The sequence below is a fragment of the Gadus chalcogrammus genome, chromosome 7, assembly GCF_026213295.1.
Source record: "Gadus chalcogrammus isolate NIFS_2021 chromosome 7, NIFS_Gcha_1.0, whole genome shotgun sequence".
Taxonomy (NCBI): Eukaryota; Metazoa; Chordata; class Actinopteri; order Gadiformes; family Gadidae; genus Gadus; species Gadus chalcogrammus.
In genome coordinates this window covers 15,578,099-15,592,142 of record NC_079418.1, presented here as the reverse complement: position 1 = coordinate 15,592,142, position 14,044 = coordinate 15,578,099, and the positions used below count along the sequence as shown (strand labels likewise).

General features: G+C 45.9%; 1 protein-coding gene across 4 annotated transcripts in view; it reads right to left on the bottom strand.

The window, feature by feature from the left end:
• The window catches only part of LOC130386322 (spectrin beta chain, non-erythrocytic 1), a 70,584-nt gene that overhangs the window by 40,188 nt on the left and 16,352 nt on the right, over positions 1-14,044 (bottom strand). For 3 of the 4 annotated variants that reach the window (XM_056595161.1, XM_056595162.1, XM_056595164.1), the window contains one exon: positions 13,745-13,934. In XM_056595161.1, the coding sequence (XP_056451136.1) occupies positions 13,745-13,934 (190 nt within the window). Of the gene's footprint in view, positions 1-6,367; positions 7,233-13,744; positions 13,935-14,044 lie in introns of those variants that run through there. The other variant, XM_056595165.1, reaches the window with a different exon arrangement.

Sequence of the window (14,044 nt, the reverse complement as noted above, 5' to 3'; positions counted from 1 at the left end):
CTAAACAATGACCCATAAAACACTACAACCAACATGATGACTCATAGTCTAATGCTCCTACGCTTCCGAAATAGCTGCAGTCTTTGCGTTGTCGTGATGTACAAAGCCAACCTTGATCACTATTTTTACTTTATTGTTTGTTGACTTGTGACATTGAAAGTTGCATTGAAAACTAAATGTAAATGAGTTCTAGTGGTTAGAACGGTTGGACCGTGTCATGTTGGGGCCAAGCCTGTGGTGCTTTAACTTCCTCTAAATGTAACCATTGTATGAGTAATACGATGGCATCAATTCATTTATAGTCTGTAATATTGGACACATTTCACATGACGTTTGCTAATAAATCTTTTCTTTTTAATCTTAAGTAGCTTTAACCAGCCCTCCAGTAGACACTATGTATGTTTTTGATCTATCACCAGTAGCTGCTTAATCACTTATAAATAAAAATTCATTCCAGCAAAAAATAGCTGCAGTATCTCAAATCCAGGAGTCCAACTGATGTCAAAGTGACTTTTCATCTCCGTGTCATCGACCCTGAACCCCTGAAACATAAACCAGACCGCAGAACAAGAAAGGCATTCTCTCTGTGCATTCTTTAGGCAATCAAATTTAAAGTCTAAAATATAACACCCCAGCTGAATTTGATTCTGGCGATATGTTTGCCTCTAGAGCTGCAACACTTGGGTTTGCAAGTGTGCTGAATCTCTGTCTCTCCTATGGGCCCAACCTATAAAATCCACAATACTTTAGGAATGCACCAACACCCTTTTTTCCCAGTAAAGATAGGCCCATCACTCCCAGTCTTTCTCCATAACCATGAATCAGGGCCGGTTACATTGTGCCGGGTCACATCATAGTTATCAGTTACTAAAGTAAGAGCAAGACCGAGTTAGGAGACATTAATATTAACACACAGTATGCTTTTAAATTCAAGTGCATTAATGTATATTTCATATATTTATATTTAGTTTTAACCATTGATGATTTTCTATACTTTACTCTTGCTTGTCATGTCTTTGACTATTATAAAAAGCACTTTGACATTTGCATCTATCATCCCTAAATAAATTCAATACACTTTGATTCGGTTTATGGACATCTGTCAGGCATACTTTGTTTTAACATCTGATCTATCTGACAGGAACATTGGGTCCAGGAGTATTGCATCAAGGACACGTCCATGCTCCGCTATTGACATTCAGGAACATCCTTCAAAGATTACCAAGCAACAATAAGAAACAAATGTGAGTATATGTATGCTGTGGATGGATACTCTCCACACCACACCCACTTCCTGAATACTAAGAAGAACGAAAACAACTTTGGCTCTGAAATAACTCGCCTCCCCCCCCTTCAACGACCGACCGACCCCCCCCACCACCACCACCTGCAGCATGGCCTGCCTCACACCGCCTGGCTGCCGCTTGTGGGCACCGAAAGAACAGAGCATAGCAGCGCCTCATACCCACACATGAGGTCAAAGGTTAATACGATTCTGGATCGTACCACGGAGTCTAAGGATATTATAACCGGTGACATCAAACTACATTGAGGCGTTTTCTTGTGTTTCACCTCACATGTGGATTGATATGAGGGCTGTGTCGCAACATGGACTATCTACTGTCATTTAGAAGCCGCTTTCATCTGCATCATCCCACTGGTTTAAGATGCAGGTCATTAGGGAGCAAGTCCTACTGGTGGCCTGCAGACATTTGGGGGTTCCAGCCAGTACCTTTCAACTGGGAGCTCAACACTTACCACCAGACGATCCAGTTTTTTGGTTGTCAGAAAAGGAATGAACATGAGTAAAGAAGCTGGTAGGGTGAGGGGAGGGTTTGGTCAAATCCTGGTGGTCTTAGACCCATTGGAATGCTGCTGACCCCGCCTCCTGGGTCAAGGTTGGAGAGACTGCAACTCTCACTAGAAAATACTACAAGTGTGTGTGTGTGTGTGTGTGTGTGTGTGTGTGTGTGTGTGTGTGTGTGTGTGTGTGTGTGTGTGTGTGTGTGTGTGTGTGTGTGTGTGTGTGTGTGTGTGTGTATGTGCAAGGTTAAGGCCAGGTCCACGGGCCCTGTAGTAAAGCTAGAGGCAGCGGCTGGTGTGAAATGTCACCTAGGCACTAATTACCCCCCCTCCCCCCCTCCCTCACCCTCTCACCCTAGCCCCCTGCTTCTTTCTCAAATAAACATCAGGATAGCTGTGCAAAGACAGACATGTCCTCAACCAGTGCGTGTGCATGTGTGTATGTGACGATTGCACGCCTGCATGTGTGTGTGCGTGTGTGTTCACCAGAGTAATGTGACCAACGCTGCTGGAGGCCACCAAAGCATTCAACAATGGGCTCAGGAAAATATTGAGTTACATCAACCGATTCATCGCCTTATTCATCCTCTGAAACTCTATCCATGATGTCACATGGTTTGCAGCACCGCCATTTTAGTATAGGTAATAAAACGTATTAAACTGTTATCTTAGAAACACTAAGCTATTGAACTGACCAGCCCACTGTGTTGAGAAAATACTGTGGTTCCCAAACTTGACTGCTAAATGTAGAAACACAGAATGTAAAGAATTCAAAAAATGTAACACACACACCCCCCCCCACTGGTTCCAATCGTCAGCCATTGTGTTATTATTATTACATTATTATCAGACCAGGGTATCAAGCCATGCTACCTGTGTATACTGTGGATGCAGCACTGCATGCCAAGATCTGACTTTATCAGCTAAAGTAAGTGACAGCTAATGAGCTTAAAGCTGGGGTCAGGGGTTCATGTGAATTAGCTTCTAGCGTGGCAGTTTAGCGCCCTGATAATCTTGAAGCTCTGCAAATTCACAACCCTGCGTGAATCCTGAAATGTGTTTGAGTTCAAACCAACAGGTGCCATTAATCTATAAATGGACCCCACCCCCGACTTGCATATTTGCTTAGCGCTTTTTGACAGTTGGGCTACAATGCAGAAGAATGTCTCCAAAATGGCAAAATGGCAAATGTATGTTGACCAAGAGGTTGATGGAACTCAGGACAGTGAACTCTGCAGCCACATAGCTTACTAAACGCCCTGTTAGCTGGCTTCCATGCACACAGGGCCATTGCAAACATACAAGAAGGACATTTATTGGAAGCAAAACATATCTTCAAAGCCAATTACAACCAGGTGACTCACTCAATCACCTTCCTTCTAGAAGCCAAGTAATGCTGTGGTATGCTTCATTCAGCACCCCCCATCCTCCCAATGTAATGTCCCGCTGTTCCACACAAACATTTTTTACGACACAACGATTATTAAATATAAAAAAAAACGTCTAAATTGTGAGGTCGCCCCTACTTCTTACTTAACTTTTTTTGATAACCAAACAGACAGGTGAAGCCCTGGGAAATAAAGGCTACAGTTTATGTTTAGCCCTCCTAGGTCCACATCTACTGCTGTCAATTGCAATTGCAATTGCAGCTAAGCTTCTCATGCTGATTCAATCTGGAGCGAGCGAGAAGTAAAGGGAGAGCATGAGAAGATAGAGAGACACAACCCCCTTGTCCACATTAGCTGTATGTGGGGGCAGAGTCCTGTGTTTGTTGGTGTGTGCGTGTAAAGCAACTTCATGTAACGACAGGTTTTATTTGCCCTGTTCCTGAGAAACAGATCTAAATGAATCATTGGCTGTGAAGCTGTTCCGCACAGGAACGTGAAGAAGGTCCTTTGAGTGAGGTAAAAAAAATAAAACACTGAGGGCAGAATGACTAAATGAAATGACAACATTAGATTGTGAAAAACAGCCCAAACCCTATCATAGCCATACCTGTCTACCCGCCACCCCAAACACTGTGTATAGCCCCCTCACATTTAGACATTGGTACACGTAATGAGTCCTTAAAATCATCACATGACCATTTGCTTTAAAATACTACTAATTACTCTTTTTGATAGACGTTGCTCTTCATTGAGTCCCAGTAAGCCGCCTCCCATTTATAGGTGCTTGCTTGACATTTTGGGTTTTTAAAAGGAAGGTTAAAAATATTGGAGACTTAAAGAAAGATATTTAAATGGAAGGACAGCGGGAGAGAAGATTAAAATATGGGAGAGTCCTGTCGGGTTTGCAGGAATGATTAGAGCTATCAGCAGATGAGATAGAGGAGGAGCGACAGGAGGAATGAGCCTGAAGTCAAGTCGGACTGGATTTACAAGAGAGTGGCCAAAATATGCGCGTGTGCGTGTTCATGTGTGTGCGTGTGTGTGTCTGCGAATTGCAACAATCCCCAGGTGAAAAAATACTTAAGCAGACAGTTTGGCACCAAAGATGTGACTGTGCTGCACGCACTCCAACCCCGCTAATCCTTCTTCTTCTCCCGTTGGACCCAGAAACCTCTTCACCACCAAAGAAAAAGGTGTGGTGAGGCCCTTTTTTTACTGCTGTTCCTAAACGATGGAGCCTACATCTGCATCTATTGTTAATCAAAATAACTTTTGGGGGGCAATCTCAAAACATTCTTGTATTTCCCATTACATGGGTCGCTTTCTGTAGCGCTACTTTAGTTTATTGTTCAAAAGTATATATATTATATTAACCCTGCATGTTTTTCATCCAGGCAAAGCACTGCATTGCATTTCTGACGTACGAGACAAACTCCTTTTGGGCAGTCTCTCCCTGATGCTCCCCCAACACCGCCGTCCCCGCCGTCCCCGCCGTCCCCGTCGTCCCCGCCCCCACCCCCGACGGCGGCCGCGGCTTTGAGAACGGAACGCAGTCTGGGGGGCGGGACCCCGGGCAAGCGTCTGCAATTACCCCGGCCCTCGGAACGTCACGTTCTGCTGACTTTACAAGAGGAAAAACACTTTGTAAGACGGAACCACTCCCTCAGCCCGGTGGTGGAGACGTCTGCACAGCTCCCCGTAGAATACAGCTCAGCAGTCCCACTGATAGCAGCAGCACATACGCAGGAGGCTCTCACACCCTCGTTGGGGCTGCACCTGCTGGCCTCTATGAGGTGGCGCAAAGGTAAATAAAGGATGGGTAGGTTGTTTATTTTCAACTGCCACTAGATCATGAAGAGACAGAAAGAGAGAGAGAGAGAGAGAGAGAGAGAGAGAGAGAGAGAGAGAGAGAGAGAGAGAGAGAGAGAGAGAGAGAGAGAGAGAGAGAGAGAGTCTGGCGGACACCACCCAGACTGTACCTCAGCACAAATCCATCCAACAGGCACCATCACCCTCTCCACGTGACAGGGGTCTCTCCACCCAAGTAGTGAGACACCACTCCAATGCAAGAAGAATTCCATGTGTGAGCACATGGAAGAGTGTGTGTGCGGTTCCTGCTGTCGCAATCAAACCTCCCACAGCTCTTCCCCCTCTCCAGACAGTAGTCAGCAGGCGAGGAGGAGTGTGTGATCGTTGCAGGCTCCACTGAGAAGACAAGCCCACTCCATGTTCCTCCAGCCTAGGTTGGACTGTCCCCAACCTCCAGGCTGCCTCGGACCGAGGGGGTCTGCTGTAGCTCCATGGAGCAGAGAGCCTGACCCGTAGCCTGGTAGACGCCACATACGGGTGGCCAAACCAACAGCCCTTTAGTGCATACGTGTGGAACTACAGCCATTTCAGAAAACGGAATTAATCAACTCAATAACCCCAATAGCTATTTATTGTTTGATATTATTCAATATTTGATGTTCAAAAGGTAAAAAAAAAACACGGCCAACCAGAATTATGGGGAAAGCGGATCACAAATATCGAAGGCCGCTACCCGCCCAAAGTTCCCCGAACATGACTTTACTGAGTTGGGAGTCTGACATTCACCAACAACCAACCATGCGACAAACATTGTGATCCCAATTGCGGTGGAGGCTTTACCTCCAGACCGCGGGCCGGGCTGTAATAGGATAAGAGAGGACAGGTGGCCTGCTGATCAGTAGCCTGGCGGCCTTAGCGCTCTGAGCTGACGCCCACTCTGTGTGTGGGGTGGTGGATGTTCTTTTCACTGCCCAGATACCCTTGGGCCATTGGGCAGCCAAGCACGCAAAAAACACAATGGCCTCGGCCCGTTACAAGACCACCAAGTGAAGGAGGTGTGAGAGACAAGACAGGGGGGCGAAAGCCGTTTTTGTTTGGTGACATGATTTCATTCCTCCAATGATTTTGAGTAGTGTGAGCGCAGAAGGTTTCCTAATCCCCCTCCAAGTCATGAACATTTAGAAATCACCATATGGCAACGGGACAAAGTCTCTCGCCTAAGCCAGAAACCCCTATTTCTATAAAAACCTAGAACCATGTTACAGTGGTTCATTCACAGGGTATGTTTTTCAAGTGCGGTTCTTCTGGGAGTGGACCTCAGGTAGCCCTAACCCAGCCCAAGCCGTCCCTAGGGGTGTTGCTCTTACCTTGCAGCTGTTTGAACCTCCCCTCCAGGATGTTGGAGTATTGCACCTGATTAACGAACGCCGCCGGAGACAAACATGGCTCCCGGTCCCTCTGATGTTCCCACTCCATGTCCACTCCGCTTAGCGCTCAGCTCTCTCTCTCGCTCTATAGGAAGCCAGATAGATTCCCTCTCTTTCACAGCCAACCTGAGCAGAGGCTCTCCGGCATAGCACAGTGGAGAGGCAGGCTTTCCAGTAAAAACAGAAAGAAATGAAGAGCAGCGAAATACTACGGCCCCCACAAGAGTTTCTCTAAAAGAGAAAAAGTATCTCGGTTTAAAAGGTTGGTTAGGTCCGAAATAGAAGAGGAAAAAAAAAGGTCTTGTGGTCTTCACTTCAGTATTCCTTCAACATGTGGCTAAGCAAATAAGGCACAAAGCAGCAGGCAGGGGAACGCTCCTCTCCCGTCCTCTTTCTTCAGCGCTCTCCTGCACCTTTTTCCACGGAAAAGCGTGAGGAATTCTTTCAAGGAGTTTTTCTTTTTTCTTTTTACAAAAACCTCCCCCCCCTCACCTCGAACTACAGTACAAAATGTTCCTCTGTTTCGGCCCCTTTCCTCTGTGCAACACACCACACTATTCACTCCAGGCCTCCTTTTGGAGTTAAAAAAAAAGTGCAACAAAAAAAAAAGAAAGAAGAAGAAAAGTTTCTCGGTGCGCTGCTACTTCCTCCTCAACTTCAGGCGACGGAGTAGCACGAGCTGCGCAGAGTTTCCCTCCCAAAAACTCTTTGAGCACGCAACGCAGGCTGCTCACACATTGAGCACAGGAACCAGCCGCGGTCGGGTGGCTGTGTAAACAAAGCCTGTTGCCCTCTGAGGCTGGTGTCATTTGAATAAGGTGTGCTGGACAGGGAGGAGCGCCGCCGGCAGGGGCGGGGAGAGGGAGACGACAGGCAGGGAGGGGGGGCGGAGGAGGAGGTGTGGTAGGTGTAGAGGTGGACTAAACCCTGCTCCTGATAGGTCGCCGGGGCGGTAGGGGTAGGAGGAGGGGATTATGGCTGCGAGGCTTAGATCCTAGGGAACTGTGGGGGAATGGGGCGGGGCTTGTCCAGAAGGTATATCACCAGAGGGACCACGCTATGCCTCTTTCTCTCTCGCACTCTACCCTGGTCTCTCTTCCCCCCCCTTCCGTCTCTCTCTGTCTAACTAAATCTCTCTCTCCCTCTATCTCTCTCTCTCTCTCCCTCCCCCCCCCCTCTTCCCCTCCCGCTCTATGTTTTTCAAACAAACACAAGCTCTCATCTGAACCCTCCTCTTTGCACTTTTCAGAAGGCGTTAAGACAGGAAGGAAGTTGTTGAGAAAGAGTAGGCAGCAGTAACAAGCTCTTTCCTGCCCACACATACACGTGTGTGTGTGTGTGTGTGTGTGTGTGTGTGTGTGTGTGTGTGTGTGTGTGTGTGTGTGTGTGTGTGTGTGTGTGTGTGTGTGTGTGTGTGTGTGTGTGTGTGTGTGTGTGTGTATGCGCGCGCGCGTGTGTGTGTGAGTGATATTTTCAACACATGCCAAGTATTTGCAAAAACATCAGACTTCTGCAATGCAATGCATAGTTTGGCGGTAAATGGTAAACGGTAAAAATGAAATGTCCTCACATCGAGACCATTGGGATTACAGTCCATAAGCTTAACCACAGGAACTGAACTCCTACTCCATTGTTTGTTAGTCCTCCTGGTAAGACAACAGGTAATTCAACATGCATTACCATTTGACCTAGATTATTAAACTCAAGATGGCTCAGCTCAACAGGTAAATGCTCAAGTCAAACAAAAGAAAAAGGAAAAAGAGAGGCTGCTTGAACTTCCGTTGTGAAAAACAGCAACAGCTTTCAATTCAAATCGGCTGCCCCTTTCACAGTTTCTGCTTGCCGAAAGCAAAACGTGCCAAAGGGAAAAAAAACAACTGAAAGCGAAAGAATGTCACTAGAAGGCGAGGTAACAGTAGCTGTGGTAAAATGGGCAACTGGCCGGTAGAGTCAAACGGTGCTCAGGAGGTAATCTAGACCTGCAACAGGGGACGTCGGCCCAGGGGCCCAGGGGCCCAGGGGCCCAGGGAACCAGTCCTGCTGGGTGTTTGATCTAGTCCCGAGGAGCTGAGAGCATCTGGATGGACCTCATTAGACGAGCTACTGCCCGAGGCCGTCTCAGCGCAGGGTTTTATAGTGAGAGAGAGTCGGGGGTTGGGGGCTGGGGGGGTCAAAGAAGAGAGACCGCTTGCTGATTCGGCTCTGGTCATCAACAGTCAGTAATCTAAGAAGAATGGCGTGCGTTGACCTCTGACCCTTCTGTTCCAGGTGGTGGGGTTACCTTGGAGTGTGGACTGAGGTTTGGTACAATCCTTGATTTATATGTATGGAGACGGCTAGGTTTAGCCATTGGAAGGTATGAGGAGTTTCTGTGTTTGATTAGAGATGGTTCAATCTAGGCAAAGGTTGGGGGAAGTTGAGGTTGGGTCTGGTATGATTAAGGCTAGGTAAGGTTAGCATCTGTGGTGTAAAGCAGTGCATCAAGGAGTCCACTTTGTCACTCAACATCTAAAACCATTCAAACTGTGATGCCGTGTTTGCTCCAACCTTACAGCTTATTTCTGAACCTCCAAAGGCAATCCAAAAAGACCTGCCTCAGTGCCTTGAAAACCAATGTTGGCATATATGACAAATTCCTTTTCAGCCCAAACGAGTGGTAGCCAATGGTCTAGAATTTAGGAGCTGGGAGATGTGGAGATGTGGCGAAACAGAAGAAGAAGGCGCTGAGAGAGAGGAGATATCCATGACTGAGAATGTGGCAGTAAATCACGTCAAACATCCCACTTCACCTCTAGCGGGAACCCAAGGGAGGGCTGCAGGCTGGAGAGAGCACACACACGCTGCACACATACATGCTATCTGGGGGGGGTGCTTCCCCGCCATGTGGCTGTTTAATTTCTCTGTAGGGATGCGATATGAAGTGTATTAACTCCCTATACAAACTCTTCACGGCCATGTGTTTCTTCTCAAGCTACTTAATCTTTTCTGCGATGGGTTTCAATGGAGTTGGTCCCTGTTATTACATCGAGGGCTTGACGGTGTGCGAGTTACTATTCATGCCCGACAGCAGAAGATTAAATCTTCTGATGTGTTCCTTGTCAATCTTCAAAAAAGTTTTGGGTTTCATTATAATATTAATTAAAGTATCGTCCACAGTATAGCTGTAGGCACCCATGAGCAGGATGCTCATGTCCTAAATGGCATGCATCTAAAAGGTCACTGTAAATCATTTTGGATAAAGACGTTGGTTCAGTGACTCAATAGTCAAATATTAATAGCACCGGTAGACCATTTTAATTTCTTCTTGCTTTGCTCCAACGTGTTCCTGTGAAGTTTGTGCTTGGTTATATTTAAAGCTGCAAGAGTCAGAGACCAGCAACCACAGGAAAGCGCTATGCAGGGTTAGGTGTCGTCCAATATGGGCCAGTAAAGGCTTGTGTGATTGTGAAAGAGGACTGTATAAATAAGCCTGAAGTGATTTGGGTCTGGGTGGTCAAGCGTAAATGATTAAACGTGCACAGTAGCTGGCACAGCACACAGCGGGAAGCATCTATACCGGGGACTTCAAAGAACCCTGACTTTGCGTTACACAAGGTCAGAGTGTCCTCATTGATTTATTCAGCCGGTCGCTATTAATATACAGTTACAAGGACAAGCTCATTCATGGCCTCTTATGTTGAAGTTCATTTTGGCTCTTATCTAGTCTGGATGTGAAATCCAGATAAATAAATCTGAAAAGAAACACACCACAACTGAACAGAACGGCAAAGAACCATTTAACAGAGCTACAACTGAACCGCACTAGAGTCCAACTGAACGGAACTACAATTGCACAGTGAACTACAGTATTGTTCACAGATTCTTCTCGGGCTTCGGAAGTGGGGTTTCCAGCATTTAAGTGGCTGCACCGAGTGTATCAAGTGTATCATTATGGCTCTTCGCTAAATCCATTTAGACTCAGGATATAAACAGGAGCCTGAAGCTGGGAACCATTTAGCGTAGCGTAGCGTAGCATAAGTCACAGGACGGCAGGGTAGGGAGTAGCAGTGTTTGAAAATGCGAGAGGTCCTCCTGACACCAGGGCTGTAAACCAGTGCTGGGGAGGAGGGAGGACGGGCCCCTGGGGACGTAGCGCTGCGGCGGCACGCTCAAGAATGTTCCACAATCAAGCCGTGGCTTGTTAGGCCAAGATGGTATCACTGTCATTCACACAGGGGATCCCAGAAACACACACACACACACACACACACACACACACGAGACTTGCAAACACACACACACACACACACACACACACACACACACACACACACACACACACACACACACACACACACACACACACACACACACACACACACACACACACACACGAGACTTGCAAACACACAGACACACACACACACAGACACACAGACACAAGATACACACACACACACAATACACAAACGCACACCCGAGACATACACACACAGACTAGCCAGACACTTATAAAACATACACATAAGACACACAAGCCAGATACACACATGTAGAAATGGGACACCCACATACAGACACGCACGCTCTGACTAACACAAATGCAAAAGCACAAGAAAAAGTTTTGCATCTCAGCTCATGGAAATTCGCTCCAGAGTGCTTGTCTCTTTAGGTTGTTAGTTGTCCTTGTTAGTTGTATAGATCACACAATGCATAAATAGATGCATATGCGCACACACCCACACACACACACACACACACACACACACACACACACACGTTGTTATTAGACAACTGAAAAGGTGATTATTCATATAGACCGGTTCATGTTTCCCCTCTACGTAACACACATTCATGTAATCACATGCATCTCAGCCTTCCTATGAAAGACCCACGAGCCAATGAATAAGTCATAACAAAATAAGCCTGGTTGGAATTTTAAAGGGAGGACTATATATTCAGTCAAAGGATAATAGAGAGAGAGAGAGAGAGAGAGAGAGAGAGAGAGAGAGAGAGAGAGAGAGAGAGAGAGAGAGAGAGAAAAAAAGAGAGAGAGAGAGAGAGAGAGAGAGAGAGAGAGAGAGAGAGAGAGAGAGAGAGAGAGAGAGAGAGAGAGAGAGAGAGAGAGAGAGAGAGTTTATGTGTGAGTGAGTGCACGAGTAAGAGCCTGTTGCTTCCCCCTGCTGGGCCACCTGTGATATTGCAACTTGTCTGAACCAGGAAGATTCCTGGAAAGCTGGGCGCACCTAAAAGTATTAAGTCATGAGAAAGTGATTAAGAGAAAGGTTCCTGGAACCCTGTTTGTGAGGATATCCATCTTCATTTAGACACAGCCTACACCAATGTGTCCTCAACCTTATTTCAAATTAATTTGAGAGAGTTCATGTTCTTGGCAAGTACAGGTCAAAGCAGATATTCTTACCAAACATTTGCAACCTGCAGAATCAAGGTGTGTGTTTTAGTAAAATTACAATAACAACCTTCACTGCCTCACCAGTTCAGATAACATTCCTGAAATGTTATTGAAAATGAATCATTGATTGGTATTAAACCAACTGAACAGAAGTTTATCTCAGCTATTTGTCCCAAGTATTGGCCAGACAGTTTAAGTAAACTCAAATGAAATGAACTCAAATTTCAAAAGCTTGATGAAGAAATATTATGGTTTATCAGAGCAAATGTCCTAAGGTTGACCTCTGTTTCAACAACAGCATGGCGCCCGGCCTGGTTACCCTGGCTGATGTAACACATTCTCCAGGTTCAAATGCATTGAAAACAGCTCAATGTCACTCCCTAAAAATTCCATGATTGCAATGTTTAGTTAAGTAGTTAATATTTCACATACATCTATTTGATTTAACAGGAGATCTTCCCTTAAGCTCAGGGTACAATATGTCCAACGATCATTTTGTTAAGCAATGTCACCTTGCATCTGTTAATAAATTATCCTTTCTAGGAGAACCACAATGGATCCATCACTGCTTATTAACATTGAAAGGACTTTACCCTCTCAGTATATTCAAGTCTCCCAAACCAAAATATATTCAGAACATTTAATTAATGCTACAAGACGTAAATATAGATTACACGTCACTCACACATACACAAAAAAGCACGGAATCATACTTATACAAAACAATTCCCCATTCTTAAAAGATTACATCAATTACTTTTAAATCACTGTTGCATACTTCAAATCCTTATATTCCTGAGCCTATTTACCCTGCAATCCAACAAAGTCAGCTTTTCCCCTTTGTTAACCTCCTGAACCCGTCAGCTGCCCATACTTCACATACAGTGCTTATAGCAATGTACTTGAACCTACCCATTGAACACAGTTAGAACCAGGCCTGTATCTCCGTGACCCCTTTATTACTCGAACTACATTAGGACATGGTAGTGGCTAATACCGTTGGTCAGCTATGGATTCGAAGCCCGGACATTTAATCAATACAAGAAATCATTAAGTTACGATGTGTCAAGCTTACTTGACAGCAGAGTTCATGGAAAATGATCCGGACTCGATCAGAGTGTAAGGATTCATTTGGTTCTTCAGCAGGAGGGGATTCTAATAATATATCGATTTGGGCTTAGAGCACAAACTGTGAGATTAGACTACATCAAAAGATGGCCTGTGAATGAGAGAAAGGGAGAACTAGCCAGACTTTATGGTAATTAATCCCATGATGCTATGCTTCCCCTAATACCATAATTGAACCGTTTTCCAATTATACACCTGCGGCTATGGCTGGACATAAACATTTCAACCCGTCATGGGAATAACCACAGGAAGAGTCTGTGTAGTGGGCACAGAAGGACACTTATGTTGTCCACTCAGAGGACATTTAAGTGCCACTTTGGTCACCCTTGAGATACCAGCAGACAAGTAGCAAGAGAGAATGTCCCCTGTTAATATTTCCTCAATATTCCTTTTCCAAGCTAAAACTTATGTTATCGTGGTTCGGTATAGATCTTAGAATTCACTGCCCATTAATGGCTACAGCATCGAAATTGCCATAGCAGCAAGGTAGTGAGACCTTCCCACCTAAGGATCAAAACATAGCCCATGTGAATATCCATTATCACATTGTCCTTTGGTTTAGAATCTATTTTTGTGACATACATTCGCATCATTGCGACATACTTACTGCGAGTCAGGAACTCTTTCCCAGAAAGTTTGTTGCAATTCTTACCAATCTCCCCCCCCCCCCCCAAACCCCTGAGGTTCATCGCTTCCACCTAGCTGGGAGGAGCCATCACGACATCGTACATAAAGTCTAGGGCTATGCAACGCTAACGGACAACGACACAACAGTGTGGGGCGTGCGGGGGGCATACCTGCCAGGGCCTTGATGCGCGAGCGCTCGAAGAGGCGTGCCGAGCTGTTCTCATTGTCCCAGTCGGTCTCGGCGGCCAGGTCCCAGCGGTTGTTGATGTCGTTGTACTGCTGCTGGATCTCCAGGCTGTCGAAGTCGGTGGGAGAGATGGTGCTCATGGTGCCGGCGCTGGGGGAAGAACCATCCAGAGCCTGAAACACACACACACACACACACACACACACACACACACACACACACACACACACACACACACACACACACACACACACACACACACACACACACACACACACACACA